The sequence below is a fragment of the Anopheles aquasalis genome, chromosome 3 (genome assembly GCF_943734665.1).
Source record: "Anopheles aquasalis chromosome 3, idAnoAquaMG_Q_19, whole genome shotgun sequence".
Lineage (NCBI taxonomy): Eukaryota > Metazoa > Arthropoda > Insecta > Diptera > Culicidae > Anopheles > Anopheles aquasalis.
In genome coordinates, this window is record NC_064878.1 from 5,131,582 (window position 1) to 5,143,803 (window position 12,222).

At 49.2% G+C, this 12,222-nt stretch overlaps 8 protein-coding genes across 8 annotated transcripts; 6 read left to right on the forward strand and 2 right to left on the reverse strand.

Annotated features, from left to right (window-relative positions):
* On the forward strand, positions 1-1,989 carry LOC126577214 (apyrase-like). Its single transcript, XM_050238672.1, has 5 exons — positions 1-158; positions 233-470; positions 531-758; positions 828-1,115; positions 1,186-1,989. Exons 1-5 carry the CDS (start codon positions 1-3, stop codon positions 1,987-1,989), a joined length of 1,716 nt encoding a protein of 571 aa, XP_050094629.1.
* Positions 1,990-2,099: 110 nt separating this feature from the next.
* On the reverse strand, positions 2,100-2,818 carry LOC126577217 (uncharacterized). The gene is made up of 3 exons (XM_050238674.1): positions 2,705-2,818; positions 2,325-2,639; positions 2,100-2,264 (listed from the first exon to the last, which is right to left on the reverse strand). The coding sequence occupies exons 1-3, from the start codon at positions 2,771-2,773 to the stop codon at positions 2,100-2,102; spliced, it is 549 nt and encodes a 182-aa protein (XP_050094631.1). The 5' UTR covers positions 2,774-2,818.
* A 475-nt stretch (positions 2,819-3,293) lies between these two features.
* Positions 3,294-5,526, forward strand: LOC126577213 (apyrase-like). The gene is made up of 7 exons (XM_050238671.1): positions 3,294-3,442; positions 3,501-3,726; positions 3,825-4,034; positions 4,109-4,399; positions 4,469-4,753; positions 4,819-4,891; positions 4,975-5,526. Exons 1-7 carry the CDS (start codon positions 3,306-3,308, stop codon positions 5,457-5,459), a joined length of 1,707 nt encoding a protein of 568 aa, XP_050094628.1. The 5' UTR covers positions 3,294-3,305; the 3' UTR covers positions 5,460-5,526.
* LOC126577216 (uncharacterized) lies at positions 5,461-6,898 on the reverse strand. Its single transcript, XM_050238673.1, has 2 exons — positions 6,749-6,898; positions 5,461-6,687 (listed from the first exon to the last, which is right to left on the reverse strand). The coding sequence occupies exons 1-2, from the start codon at positions 6,795-6,797 to the stop codon at positions 5,531-5,533; spliced, it is 1,206 nt and encodes a 401-aa protein (XP_050094630.1). The 5' UTR covers positions 6,798-6,898; the 3' UTR covers positions 5,461-5,530.
* A 701-nt stretch (positions 6,899-7,599) lies between these two features.
* Positions 7,600-8,281, forward strand: LOC126579083 (uncharacterized). Its single transcript, XM_050242347.1, has 3 exons — positions 7,600-7,671; positions 7,734-7,877; positions 7,943-8,281. Exons 1-3 carry the CDS (start codon positions 7,600-7,602, stop codon positions 8,279-8,281), a joined length of 555 nt encoding a protein of 184 aa, XP_050098304.1.
* A 298-nt stretch (positions 8,282-8,579) lies between these two features.
* On the forward strand, positions 8,580-9,288 carry LOC126579084 (uncharacterized). Its single transcript, XM_050242348.1, has 3 exons — positions 8,580-8,654; positions 8,715-8,858; positions 8,932-9,288. Exons 1-3 carry the CDS (start codon positions 8,580-8,582, stop codon positions 9,286-9,288), a joined length of 576 nt encoding a protein of 191 aa, XP_050098305.1.
* A 556-nt stretch (positions 9,289-9,844) lies between these two features.
* On the forward strand, positions 9,845-10,560 carry LOC126577491 (uncharacterized). Its single transcript, XM_050239157.1, has 3 exons — positions 9,845-9,925; positions 9,998-10,141; positions 10,219-10,560. The coding sequence occupies exons 1-3, from the start codon at positions 9,845-9,847 to the stop codon at positions 10,558-10,560; spliced, it is 567 nt and encodes a 188-aa protein (XP_050095114.1).
* Positions 10,561-11,684: 1,124 nt separating this feature from the next.
* Positions 11,685-12,151, forward strand: LOC126579107 (uncharacterized). Its single transcript, XM_050242407.1, has 2 exons — positions 11,685-11,723; positions 11,807-12,151. The coding sequence occupies exons 1-2, from the start codon at positions 11,685-11,687 to the stop codon at positions 12,149-12,151; spliced, it is 384 nt and encodes a 127-aa protein (XP_050098364.1).
* Positions 12,152-12,222: the final 71 nt, after the last annotated feature.

A 12,222-nucleotide genomic window follows, 5' to 3' on the forward strand; every position in this document is an offset into this window, starting at 1 on the left:
ATGGCTTCGAAGAGCATGGCGGCCACTCTGTTGCTGGCAGTCGGCGTGCTGTTGCTGGTACCATGGCAATGCCAGGCAACCGACAACCTGCCAGCCGATGGTAACTACGACGGACTGTTACCGATCACCCTCATCCACACGAACGATTTCCATGCCAGGTAAGATCAAAGCAGCAAACGGAACGCACCCCAATAAGTTCGATCCTAACACCCGTGCTCCTGTTGCTTTATAGGTTCGAGGAAACGACGACAAGTTCCGCTATCTGCAAACCAACCGATCAGGCAGCGGGGCGATGTGTGGCCGGACTGGCACGCGTCTTCGCCGCGGTCAAGCAGCTGAAACAGAATTATGCGTCGAAAAATCCGATCTATCTGAACGCTGGCGATAACTTCCAGGGTACCCTGTGGTACACGCTGCTCCGCGGCAACGTGACAGGCGATCTGTTGAAGGATCTACCACCGGATGTGATGGTAAGTTCGATTGAAGCTCAGATCCTGTAGCAGAGGGTCTAAAACCGATTTCCTCGACAGACCCTCGGCAACCACGAGTTTGACAATTCGCCCAGCGAACTGGCACCGTTTCTGAAGCAGCTACAGTCGGTCGGCGTCAAGACGGTGTCCGCTAATCTGCACCGGAACATGGAACCGGCCCTGCAGGGAGTGGACATCCGGCGCTCAGTGATTATCCGTCGATCAAGGCGCCCAGGTGCGAAACCACAAAGCATTGGAATCATCGGCGTAACGCACGACATAACGCATGTAAGTGGCCGTGGCCAGGGAACAGCCAGCGATTTCTTCTAATGCTGCTTCATCTTTTACGCGATCCAGCTAGAACAATTGACCGGCAAGGTAACGTTCTCGAACTGCAGCGAAGCGGTACTGCGGGAAGCGAAGCAGCTGCACCGTGACCGCGTGAAGCGGATCATTGTCCTGTCGCACTGCGGATTGGATGTCGATCGCATAACGGCCGAGCTGGCGGGCAGATACATCGACGTGATCGTCGGTGGTCACACCCATTCGTTCCTGTTTCCACCGAACTCAACGCAACCGCGTGATCCTGCCGAGGTCGTCGTAGGAGACTATCCGGTGGAAGTGACCAACGGGGACGGGCACAAAGTAAGAACGCGCCTCACTCTTTAAACGACAACTAAGTTCTAGAGCTTTTTCCCATTGATTTCGTGCGCAGGTTCTCATCACACAAGCGTACGCTTACGGAAAGTACGTTGGCCGATTGACGGTCTACTTCGATGGAAGCGGCCACGTCAAGTACTGGGAAGGTTACCCGGTGTACATGAGCAACGCGTTGCACCAGGATCCAACGACACTGCAGCGTTTAGCACCGTGGCGCGCCGAATTGGATCGCATTAGCTCGCAGAATATCGGAACGACCGCAATCCTGCTGAACCACAGTAACTGCCGATTGGGCGAGTGTACCGCCGGTTCCCTGGTGGCCGATTCATTCGGTGCGTACTACACCAACACCACGTTCCGACCGGTATCCTTCATCCATGCCGGTAACTTCCGTGCTTCGATCCCGATCGGTAACGTAACGAATGGGCAAGCGATCGCCGTGGCTCCATTCGGTAATACCGTCGATCTGATCCAGCTCTCCGGAGAAGCGCTGCGCATGTGCCTCGAACACTCGTGGACGTTCGACTCGGAGAGACGCTTCAACGTGGCGCAAGTATCCGGCATCCGGTACACGGTCAATCTGAGTAACGCACCGTATCAACGGGTTACCGCGGCCTCCATCGTCGATCCACTCGATGGACAGTACAAACCACTCGATCCGGTCAAGCTGTACAGTGTGGCCACGCTCTCCTATCTGATGCAGGGCTTGAATGGGTTCCGGTGGATGCTCGAAGGGACGAACCGTCAGATTGGACCCCTCGACTCGGACGTTCTGATCGCGTACATCAGCCGCCTCGGTGAGGTTAACGCTGGCAATCTTCCGACCGAGCGTATCAGTGTATCGGGGACGGCGGCTTAGCTTTTTTTTATTTGGGGGAGAACTTTGCTCGCACCGCACGTTGCACAATCACGCTCTTTATTTGGGTTTCGTTCGATCGCTCGCTCGCTCGCACGCACTGGCCACCCCGCTTACGAAATGGTGAAATAAAAATCTAACTTAAACACCTGCACCTTCATCGTGTCGTTCTCCGGCTGGTGCTGGAGGTTCATCTTGCAAATGTAATCGCCGGGTGGGACCATCTTCACCAGCATGTGGTCGTCGCTCATGTGGAAACGGCGCAGCATGTAGCTTCCCTGATGGTGACGGAGTGGTTACTAAACGGTAAGTGGTGGTTGTTCGCTTGAAGAACGTACCTGGAGGTAAGGACAGGAGAAGCTCATGTTGCCGTACTTGTCCATCTCTTCGTTCAGCATCGGCACAACCGGATCCAGCCCTCCTTCGTCCGTGACGCACATCTCCTTGCTCGTGCCGATCATCGTCATGTACTCGCCGTCCATCTTCGAGTCGAGTTCGATGTTCACGAAAATGCCCTGGTTCACATCGAAAAACAGAAACCCATCGACGTCCACCGTGCTGCCCTGGGTCTCGTTGTTGATCTGCACCCTCATCTTGAGATAGGTTGGGTCCGACTCATAATCCACCTTGGTGATCATGATCTTGGCTGAGATCTGGAAAGCATGGAAACAGTTACAGCCACGCCCAGAGTATTCCGCAGCGCTTCCGAAGTACTTACCAACCAACTGTAGGCCAACAGGGACACGATCAGTACCCACGGCCATCCTTGCCGCCGGTTGCTTGTCATTTCCAAGCCGTAGCCTACGAAACAACGATTCGGTGGACCGTTGGCGGGCCGTTTTATAGCCATTCCGTGGTGCCAGATACTGATCTCCCGCGATCAGTCAGTGCACTCAGTTAGCCTAATGAGGGTTATTATTGCGCACAACAACCGCGACCATTTGATGCGATTTGTGAGTGTCAGTTTGATTGTTTGTTCTGATGAGGAGAGACCCAAAAAATGGGACTTTGATTGGGAGCACATTCGAGAAATGATTGATAGGAAAGTATTTAAAAATCGATTTCATTGAATTCAAGGAACTTTAACTATCATAAAATCGAACGGCCATCGAAAAGGGCGACCAGTTGAGGTTGAATGGCACACCGGAGCCCCTGACACGTGACACAGCCCCGGACTCGGGTTTGTTTGTTGCGATATTACGAAATCTGCCACACAATCCTACCGCACTGTATGCACAGATGGTCTGGGCAGTAAGTACGAGGGTATATAGCTGATAGCTGATGGCAGATCCAGTGTGATCAGTTGTGGCAATCACACAATGGTTTACTTTAGGTGTGCCTTTTCCTTCATTGCAGCAGCGGTGCTAGTGCTCTCCGGAGCAAAAGTTCAATCCAAAAATGTCCCCGATCAATCGTTCCCACTGACGCTGATACACATCAACGATCTACACGCAAGGTATGTGAGCGAATTTAGCGCCGCGGTGGAACATAATTGACCCCTTGCTTGCGTCCAGATTCGAGGAAACAAACCAGAAATCATCGACATGTTTGAAATCGAGCGAATGCATAGCGGGGATCGCACGCGTTTACCATACGATCAAATCGTTGAAGGAACAGTACAAGGCCCAGAACCCACTGTACCTTAACGCCGGCGATAACTTCCAGGGTACGCTCTGGTACACGCTACTGCGCTGGAACGTTACGGCGCACTTCATTAAACAGTTGCCCCCGGATGCGATGGTACGTGAGGATGGGTTTTTTTCCACAACGATCGCTTCTAGGTCAGGTCTGGTTGTTTAAACCGCTCTTCCTCTCTCATTCTCCCCCCTCATTGGTAGACACTCGGTAATCACGAGTTTGACCATAGCCCCAAAGGCCTTGCACCGTATTTGCGTGAGCTAGAGAAGAAACGCATTCCGACCGTTGTGGCCAACATCGCCTTGAACGGGGAGCCCGCGTTGAGCGAGTCGAAGATCGCGCGTAGCATTGTGCTCGATGTTGCTGGCCGGAAGGTTGGCGTAATTGGAGCTTTGTACGATAAAACTCATGTAAGAACGGCGCACACGACGCACAAAATTGGTTCGTCTGCATTTCCCTTCTTCACTTTGTTCTTCCACCGCAGGAAGTGTCCCCAACGGGAAAGGTAACGTTCACCAACGCCATCGAAGCAGTGCGGAAAGAAGCTCAAAAGCTGCAGTCGGACGGTATCGAGATCGTCATTGTGCTGTCCCACTGTGGGCTGGATGTGGACAAGCAGCTGGCAGAGAAGGCGGGCGATCTGGTTGATGTGATCGTGGGAGCTCACTCCCATTCGCTGTTGCTCAGCAAAAAGGGCAACGTACAGTACGACTCGAAGTACGATGAAATCGAAGGAGAATATCCGATCGTGGTCCAGAAAGCGAACAACCACAAGGTACCTGCGCCAGCGCTCCACGCTGAAGCTCTTCTCGGTAATCTTCGGTGTCCTTGATGCGTCCTGCAGGTTCTGATCACCCAAGCACGATCGTACGGCAAGTACGTGGGCCGACTGACGGTGCTGTTTGACAGGAAGGGTGAGGTACAGAGCTGGGACGGTAATCCAATCTACATGAGCAACGCGGTACCCCAGGATAAGGACGTACTGAGGGAGCTTATACCGTGGCGCAAGGAGGTGCAGCGACTCGGAGATGAACCGATCGGAACGACGGAAGTGCTGCTCGATCATGCGTCCTGCCGGTGGTGCGAGTGCACCCTTGGCAGTCTGGTAGCAGATGCTTTCGTGGCTAATGTACGTCCGTTCGGGCCTGTTCCAGCAGCTCATTGCTCATGCAGAGCTTTTTCTCTTTTTTCCAGTATACAACCGCATCACGCAAACCGATAGCGATTGTGCTTGCTGGGACATTTAGAAACTCGATCAACGTTGGCAGTAAGACCGATGCGAGCGTCTTCATTCGTCTGTCCGTACGGACTGTCACTGAGTCACACTCAGCGATCCTTTTTTCCTTACAGAGATTACCAACGGACTAGCGATCGAGGCTTCACCCTACGGTTCCTCGGCCGATCTGGTGAAGCTCACCGGGAACGATCTATGGCAAGTGATCGAACAATCGCTCACCCTCGACGATGAGTACCGCTACAACACGATGCAGGTTTCGGGACTGAAGGTGCAGATCGATCTGACCCAGCCCCCGCACAAGCGCGTACAGAGTATCGAGCTGACCGAGACGAAGAAACCGCTGGACAAATCGAAGGAGTACCTGGTCGCTACCACTTCCTACCTCGCCGACGGTAAGAATGGGTTCGATGTGATGAAACGAGCGAAGGAACGGGTGACGGGACCACTGGATTCGGATGTGCTGATCGATTTCATACGCAAAGAGCGTACGATCAAGCGGCAACGGTTCGAGACACCCCGGGTCATCATCACGAAGCACACGAACGGAACCTGTAGCCGGGCGGTGGACAAGGAACGGTTCACACCAAAGAAGCTCTAGATCGTGGCGTTCATCTGTTTGATCTTGTATTCCAGAATGACAAATAATAAAATTCGTCTAGATCGCCGTCTCTATAGAAGTAGCTTACTGATGGGTTGACCCAGTTCGAGGTGGCCAGTGACATCGTTAAACTCGTTCACGTCACAGGCATACGAGTACCCATCGGCGATCGAGTCTCGCTTCCAGCGTATCCAATCGATGCCACCACTAACGTCCTTACACACCACGTACTGCTCGGTGATCTCCTCCGGTGTAGCGTATGGATTGTTAACGCCGATTAGCGCAATGCCAGCACCGGTCCGCTCATCGATCAGCACTTTGTAGAACAGCTTCGGCACCGGTATGCGTCCCGGAGGATCACGAGCCGGGTCGTAGTCGAGAAAGATCTGCTGCGGATCACCATTCCCATCCGGCAACTCGAGCACACCGTACGTTCCAGTGTACACCGTTAGCCACAGATCGTTCGCGACGGCGTACTCCTTCACGGCCGTCTCGATGCGCTGCCAGTTGAACGCGTTAAAGCGCTGCCACTGTGGTGCAACGTTCATTAACCAGAAGGAGGCCCTTTGATGGGATCCGAAAATGAAGTCCGATTTGGCAGCCAGGTGGCCACGGGATAAAAACAGACCCCGCTTGCTATCGAGCACAGCGTCAGCCCTCGCTTGCGTCCCGAGAATGCGTTGTACCGTGGCGTGCTGCTTGGTGAAGGAGTAGAGCGAGCTCATCTTGAGATTGGCGTAGAAGTTACCCTGTAGAAAGGAGGGCCGTTTGACCGCCCGTTGATGGTGACCGTTGTGTGGATTGAGACTGTACTTGACGTAGTGAGTGTGTAGCTGCTTCTCGTCGAAGCAGACCTCGTACAGCTGTAGGAACCGGTCGGCCGCTAGCTCGAATCCGATGCGTACCCGAGTGCTCCCGGCGTAGCAATGGCCACCGGTTCGTTCGGCTACATGGTAGACGGGCCGCTGGCAGGCAAAGTGCGAGATGTTGTAGCTTTCCGTGGCGTAACCAAGCTCATCGTTACCCTCGCAGGTGACGATCGCTGATTTCGCGTTTCCACCCGGTGAACCCTTCCGGAAGCCGTGTGAACAGTACAGCTCCAACGGTTGCCCGTAGTCGAGCTGAACGGTGGAGCTGTTTAGTCGCGGCCAGAAGAACTCCTTGCTGCCCGGTTTAAGCAGTAACGGTTGCATGATCGACAGATCGCGATGCAATGATATGCTGCAGGCTGGAACGAGCAAATGTACGATAATGATTGATGATCACGTTGTGTCACTCCAGTAGCATACCAGGATCGGTGAGCGGTTCATCGTTCTCCTTTTCACTGACGGATAGCATCCACTCAAGCGCATCCGTTGTCGGCTTGTTATATTCTCGCGACACAACTTCCCGGACAAGCAGCACTTGCAAAACGGCCACAACGCCAATCAGTACCACCTCGAGCTGGCGCGCCATGGTGTGCTAACGGTGAGCACACTCCAACGAATGAGCTCGGCCGATCTCTCCTTCTCCGGTCTCCGGCGGTTGTGGTTGAACGAACCGACGCCAAGCCAATCGGAAGACGCACAAAGCCGCCTGTGTCCACGCACCAACACTAGCGCGCACACCCACAGTGCTCAAACATAACGGAACTGATCGAGCATCTCTTTTCTCGATGCCAACCTGCGGAGTGTGATCAGCTGTGGGCCGCATGGTGAACGGGGTGCGGTTTCGACGCCCGATAGCCCAAATCTGTGGATAGCCATTATCGGTCTGTCCCGTTGCGGTTAAGGCAGCAGAACGCTTTGCTGCTTTGGTGACGTCAGTTGAGTGTGTGCTTGGCTCACAGGCGGCGACCCTCGAAGCGACCACTGACCACCAGCTTCTGGCTTCCGGTGAACGCATCAGTGAACAGCATTATTCAGCGGAGGCCTAGAAGCTGCTGTACGTATCGGTGATAATGGTTCAACTATCTGCCAATCAGCGACTCTAATCAGACAAAATTGAAAGAGCTTCTAATTGCGTGAAAGGTATGATCACTTCATTTGTCGATTTAATGACTAAGTAAATGGTTAAACGGCAAAGTAAATGGTTAAAATATGTACAAAATGAAGACAAAACATTTAGTATAAGCGGCATAGTCACCACGGCAGCAGATAAAATGATTGCAGCGCCGTATGTTGCCGTTATCCTTTTGTCATTCCATTGTTTATCATCGACCGCCTTATTGACTGTAAATATATGGATGGAATGAGAAGAAGAATCGTTTAATGTGTATTGCTTATCCTTTTGCAGCTCGTTGCAGTGCCGAGAAAGGTGGTTATTAATAACAATTACAAGTACGTGAATGTCACGGCTAACATCAACGAGATCGGTCCCGTGACCAACCATACAGTCGATGCCGATATACAGTTCCTTAAACAGATCCGCAACATTAAGGTAAGAGAGGGTGGTTCGATTTGTTCAAGCTCTCGGTATTGAAGCATTCCATATTTCCGGGGCAGGCTACATTTCAGTATCACCTCGTTCTCAACAAAAGCGTCGTCCCGCAAGCGTTCGTCACTCGTACGGTGGATGTTTGTCATTTTCTCAAACGCCCTACTTCCGATCGGTTGTTGAATCTGATGTACGCACAGTTTAAAAAGAACAATCATCTGCCGGTGGGTTGTCCCATACCGCCGGATTATTACTACATCCGCAACTTTCGTCCTTCGACCATCGCAATTCCAGGCTTTTTCCCCGAAAATGATTTTCTTCTGAAGGAAATTTTTTTCGGCATAAACAACGAACCATTGTTTACTTATCAGTTCCACGGAAGCTTTGTGAGGAAACCGATCGAGTGAAACAGCGTGCATTAGCAGGCAATTATACGAAACGATGATGCCAATCTTAGGATCTTCATTCAACAGAGGTATTAAGCCACGTGTTATTGCAGTACTTCCAGCAAAAAGCGGTGGTAATAGTTCATCTATCTATCGATAAGGATAATTTGATGTTCTGCCATCGTTGGCCAATCAGACAAAATTGAAACATTAAACCAAGATCATCTGCAAACTAAATGGTACAAATATGTTGAAATAGAATACAATCTATTTAGTATCAGGTGTACACTTACCAAACGAGCATAGTTCTCTCAGCAGTATGACGACTGTAGCGCTTTCCGTTGTCCTTATCCTTGTCACCTTCTATTGTGTATCATCGACCGCCTTGTTCACTGTAAATATACGCGTCGGCTGTGTATGCAACTATTAATGCCCGTTGTTTATCAACTTCCAGCTCGTAGCAGTGACCAGAAAGGTGGTTGTCAATAACAATTACAAGTACGTGAATGTTACAAGCACTGCAAACGAGATCGGTCCCATCACAAATCATAGCCTCGATATCGGTATACAATTTCTAAAAGAGATCCGCGATGTAAAGGTAAGAACGGTGGTTCGATTTGCCCCAGCTCTCGGTATTCTTTTCAAGCATATTTTCCATATTTCCGGGATAGGGAACAGTTCAGTATCACCTCGTTCTCAACAAAAGCGTCGTCCCGCAAGCGTTCGTCACTCGTACGGTGGATGTTTGTCATTTTCTCAAACGCCCTACTTCCGATCGGTTGCTTAATCTCGTCTACGTGCAGTATAAAAAGAGCGGCAAACTGCCGGAACGTTGCCCCATACCGCCGGAATATTACTACATACGCAACTTTCGTCCTTCGGCCATAGCAGTTCCGGGTTTTTTACCCGAGAATGATTTTCTGTTGAAGGAAATTTTTCAAACCGGCATAAACAACAAACCATTGTTTACTTACCAGTTCTACGGAAGCTTTGTGAGGAAACCGATCGAGCGAAACAGCGTCCATTAGCAGGCAATTATATGACCATCGGTAGAATAATTACCGTAAAATGAGGAAAATCATTGGATAACATACATGTTGGAATATCTATCGTCTAAATTGTAATTAAACAAAGGTTTCGGGCAACACAACAAGCACATCTGTCATTTCAATTTAAAATATGCCTTTCTTATTAATGTAATGGAAGGAAATTGGTAAAATAATTGACGAAGTTTGCTCCTCAGACGAGTTGTTGAGCAATCCGTGAATATTTTTTTTTTGTTTCCGGCGCACGCACCAGTGAACAGCATTATATCACAGCAACTGCGGGAAGTGCTTGAAATAATTGTTATCGTGTATTTATCAATAAACCTGGCTTGCATGCTTTAACAAACAAGATAATTAGGAAAAAAGGTGAGATTTCGTTCACTGTCTCTAAATAAAAGCAATTCATTTGCTGCAATGTCACAGCGATGATCTACAAACCCTAATGATCGGCTGGAAAAGTGTAATGTGACGAGTTTCAAGGTAGTGTAGTTAGTGCATGTCCTATTCCCGACAATCCAGCATAGCCTCCAGCAGCACTATGGGAATAATCGCGCCTATTCGTTACATCACTCTTTTGCTTTTGGCCTTCAACTGTCTATCCCTGGACGGTTTGTTCACTGTAAATAATAGATTCAAAATCCTGAGACACTCTCGTAGCATCTTTTAACGACTATTGCTCATCCATTTACAGCTCGTTGCAGTTACGAAAAAGATGGATCTAAAGAATAACTACAAATACATAAACGTAACGGCTACCCTCAACGAGATTGGTCCCATCGCCAACCATTCCATCGATGTCGAGATAGAAGTATTGAAGGAGCTGCGAGTTGTAAAGGTAAGAAGTCTCACTCCACAACGTCTCCAGATATATTTAGATAACGACTTATTATTCTATGGCCCTTGCTATACCAGCTCTATGGATACTATCACTTGGTCCTGAACGGAAGCGTTGTCCCGAATGCTTTCTTCAGACGTACGGTTGACATCTGCCACTTTCTGAAGCGCCCCACTTCCGACCGCCTATACAACCTCCTTTACGTGCGACTTAAGCAAAATAATCGTTTGGCGGAGCGGTGCCCCATGCCACCGGGTCATTACTACATACGCGGCTTCCGTCCTTCAAGCGTCGAAATCCCCGGCTTTCTGCCAGAAAACGATTTCCTTCTCAAGCAAGTTTACCAAATCGGCATAAACAACGAACCTCTTGTAGTTCATAACTTCTACGGAAGGTTCGTGAGGTTGACCAGCGATTGAGGCATGCTATGGTATAGATCAAGGATCGGCCCGCGGATCGCATGAGGCCCAGCTAAGCATTTTTTTTCGTCTGTGGTGTATATGTATGTTAAGATGGGTTATTAATAGTATGTTCTATGTCATTTTTTTCTATCCATATATTGGAATTGAAGATTGATAATAAATCTGCAATGAGAGTAACGTTCGACAAATTGAAGGAAGAATCATTTTTTCAACATTCACCGCATAATGGAGTTCGAGATCCGGCGTTATTTGGGAATTTCAATTTCAATTACAAACCATTCACGGGTTCACTGTGCTACTTTTAAGAGATGTAGATATTTGTTTTTACCTTTTTCCTCCTTTTTTGTATTTTTAGACATTAGTTTCTTATCAGTAAGAGAATGTTCTAATGCGTGAAAGCAACGGAAGATTCCAACATCAGAATTTATCTTTTAGCCACCCGTTATCACACGATACCCTTGCCACGATCAACCTGCAGGCAGCGCCCTCTATAGTTCGGTCCCTTCGCCGCTGTGCTTGGGAGACATTTCACCAACAATCAACAGGATGTTTTTTCAATCAACATTTCAATAGGTAGAAATGCTTGCGTCCTTCAAGAAGTTTCTACCTTTCCAATCAAACATTAAACCATGTCATACTAAGCTTACGCCAGTGAGCTATGTCTGTGATTTCTTCTAGAACATCACAATGAGTACGATTTTTTCCAACGATAACGTGGAATGATCCGAAGACTTTTCTAGAAGCACGTGCCACTAAGTACGGCTACGACAATTTATTAGATGTGTTATTCGTATGGTACTCAGTTCTACTCCAGCCATTGACTGCGCACGTCGGTCGCTTTATTCGTTTTGAAAAGCATTGCTCTCACAATGAATCGATTACCTCTTTCCATACTAGTGGTATTAATAGTGTTGATCACTTGTTTCAAATATTCGTACGGCTTTTATAAGGTACGTATAGTTCAACAAAGCAATAGAACACCCACCCAAACAAAACCCTTGTCGCTGTTCCTTCAGCTGGTTCCGATGGTGACAAAAGTGGAAACGGGTAGCCACTTCATCTATGCTAACATTACGGCCACCATTCGCCACGACGGACCGAAATGGAATCAAAGCATCGACATGAATGTCGACATCAGGCGGGAACTTAAGGATGTGAAGGTAATAACAACGGAAGAGAGAAGATACCATGATAGAATGTTAATGGAACCCTTTGGTGCTCCTTCTCCCCACACGATCCTCAGCTAACGGTCGAGTACTACACGGTGTTTGGCAGTAAGGTGAGCCAGAATCCGCTAGTGTCCCGAACGGTAGACTTTTGCGCCTTTCTGAAGGATCCGGCGAGAAATCGGTTGGTGAACGTGCTGTATGAAGTCATCAATCGTAACACCAATCTTCCCACCAAGTGTCCGATGCAACCGGGCATCTACTACATTCGCGACATTCGCCTTTCAACGATTTCTCTGCCTGGAATGTTGCCTGAGAGTGGATTCGTAATGAAGGAGCTGTTTGTTGGAGCGGGACCCCAGCGCAAACCGCTGTACTACATTGAAGTTGTGGGCAAAATTGTGCGAGTCAGGGATTTATAGGAATGATTCGGGTCAATTAAAATCGTTTTCTCTTCATATTTTAACTCGATATGAGATGCAATCGATATACG

What these genes read in the sequence shown, in the direction of transcription:
- LOC126577216 (XM_050238673.1), bottom strand. Translation starts at nt 6,797, where the DNA reads ATGCTATCCGTCAGTGAAAAGGAGAACGATGAACCGCTCACCGATCCT. An exon ending in TGAACCGCTCACCGATCCTG is followed by an intron (nt 6,688 to 6,748) that starts GTATGCTACTGG and finishes TGCTCGTTCCAG; the next exon opens with CCTGCAGCATATCATTGCAT.
- LOC126579084 (XM_050242348.1), top strand. Translation starts at nt 8,580, where the DNA reads ATGACGACTGTAGCGCTTTCCGTTGTCCTTATCCTTGTCACCTTCTAT. An exon ending in CATCGACCGCCTTGTTCACT is followed by an intron (nt 8,655 to 8,714) that starts GTAAATATACGC and finishes ATCAACTTCCAG; the next exon opens with CTCGTAGCAGTGACCAGAAA. An exon ending in AAGAGATCCGCGATGTAAAG is followed by an intron (nt 8,859 to 8,931) that starts GTAAGAACGGTG and finishes TTTCCGGGATAG; the next exon opens with GGAACAGTTCAGTATCACCT.
- LOC126577217 (XM_050238674.1), bottom strand. Translation starts at nt 2,773, where the DNA reads ATGACAAGCAACCGGCGGCAAGGATGGCCGTGGGTACTGATCGTGTCC. An exon ending in TGTTGGCCTACAGTTGGTTG is followed by an intron (nt 2,640 to 2,704) that starts GTAAGTACTTCG and finishes CATGCTTTCCAG; the next exon opens with ATCTCAGCCAAGATCATGAT. An exon ending in TCTCCTGTCCTTACCTCCAG is followed by an intron (nt 2,265 to 2,324) that starts GTACGTTCTTCA and finishes CGTCACCATCAG; the next exon opens with GGAAGCTACATGCTGCGCCG.
- LOC126577214 (XM_050238672.1), top strand. Translation starts at nt 1, where the DNA reads ATGGCTTCGAAGAGCATGGCGGCCACTCTGTTGCTGGCAGTCGGCGTG. An exon ending in TAACGCACGACATAACGCAT is followed by an intron (nt 759 to 827) that starts GTAAGTGGCCGT and finishes TACGCGATCCAG; the next exon opens with CTAGAACAATTGACCGGCAA. An exon ending in CCAACGGGGACGGGCACAAA is followed by an intron (nt 1,116 to 1,185) that starts GTAAGAACGCGC and finishes TTTCGTGCGCAG; the next exon opens with GTTCTCATCACACAAGCGTA.
- LOC126579083 (XM_050242347.1), top strand. Translation starts at nt 7,600, where the DNA reads ATGATTGCAGCGCCGTATGTTGCCGTTATCCTTTTGTCATTCCATTGT. An exon ending in CATCGACCGCCTTATTGACT is followed by an intron (nt 7,672 to 7,733) that starts GTAAATATATGG and finishes ATCCTTTTGCAG; the next exon opens with CTCGTTGCAGTGCCGAGAAA. An exon ending in AACAGATCCGCAACATTAAG is followed by an intron (nt 7,878 to 7,942) that starts GTAAGAGAGGGT and finishes TTTCCGGGGCAG; the next exon opens with GCTACATTTCAGTATCACCT.
- LOC126577213 (XM_050238671.1), top strand. Translation starts at nt 3,306, where the DNA reads ATGGTTTACTTTAGGTGTGCCTTTTCCTTCATTGCAGCAGCGGTGCTA. An exon ending in ATCAACGATCTACACGCAAG is followed by an intron (nt 3,443 to 3,500) that starts GTATGTGAGCGA and finishes GCTTGCGTCCAG; the next exon opens with ATTCGAGGAAACAAACCAGA. An exon ending in CTTTGTACGATAAAACTCAT is followed by an intron (nt 4,035 to 4,108) that starts GTAAGAACGGCG and finishes CTTCCACCGCAG; the next exon opens with GAAGTGTCCCCAACGGGAAA.
- LOC126579107 (XM_050242407.1), top strand. Translation starts at nt 11,685, where the DNA reads ATGAATGTCGACATCAGGCGGGAACTTAAGGATGTGAAG. An exon ending in GGGAACTTAAGGATGTGAAG is followed by an intron (nt 11,724 to 11,806) that starts GTAATAACAACG and finishes CACGATCCTCAG; the next exon opens with CTAACGGTCGAGTACTACAC.
- LOC126577491 (XM_050239157.1), top strand. Translation starts at nt 9,845, where the DNA reads ATGGGAATAATCGCGCCTATTCGTTACATCACTCTTTTGCTTTTGGCC. An exon ending in CCCTGGACGGTTTGTTCACT is followed by an intron (nt 9,926 to 9,997) that starts GTAAATAATAGA and finishes ATCCATTTACAG; the next exon opens with CTCGTTGCAGTTACGAAAAA. An exon ending in AGGAGCTGCGAGTTGTAAAG is followed by an intron (nt 10,142 to 10,218) that starts GTAAGAAGTCTC and finishes TTGCTATACCAG; the next exon opens with CTCTATGGATACTATCACTT.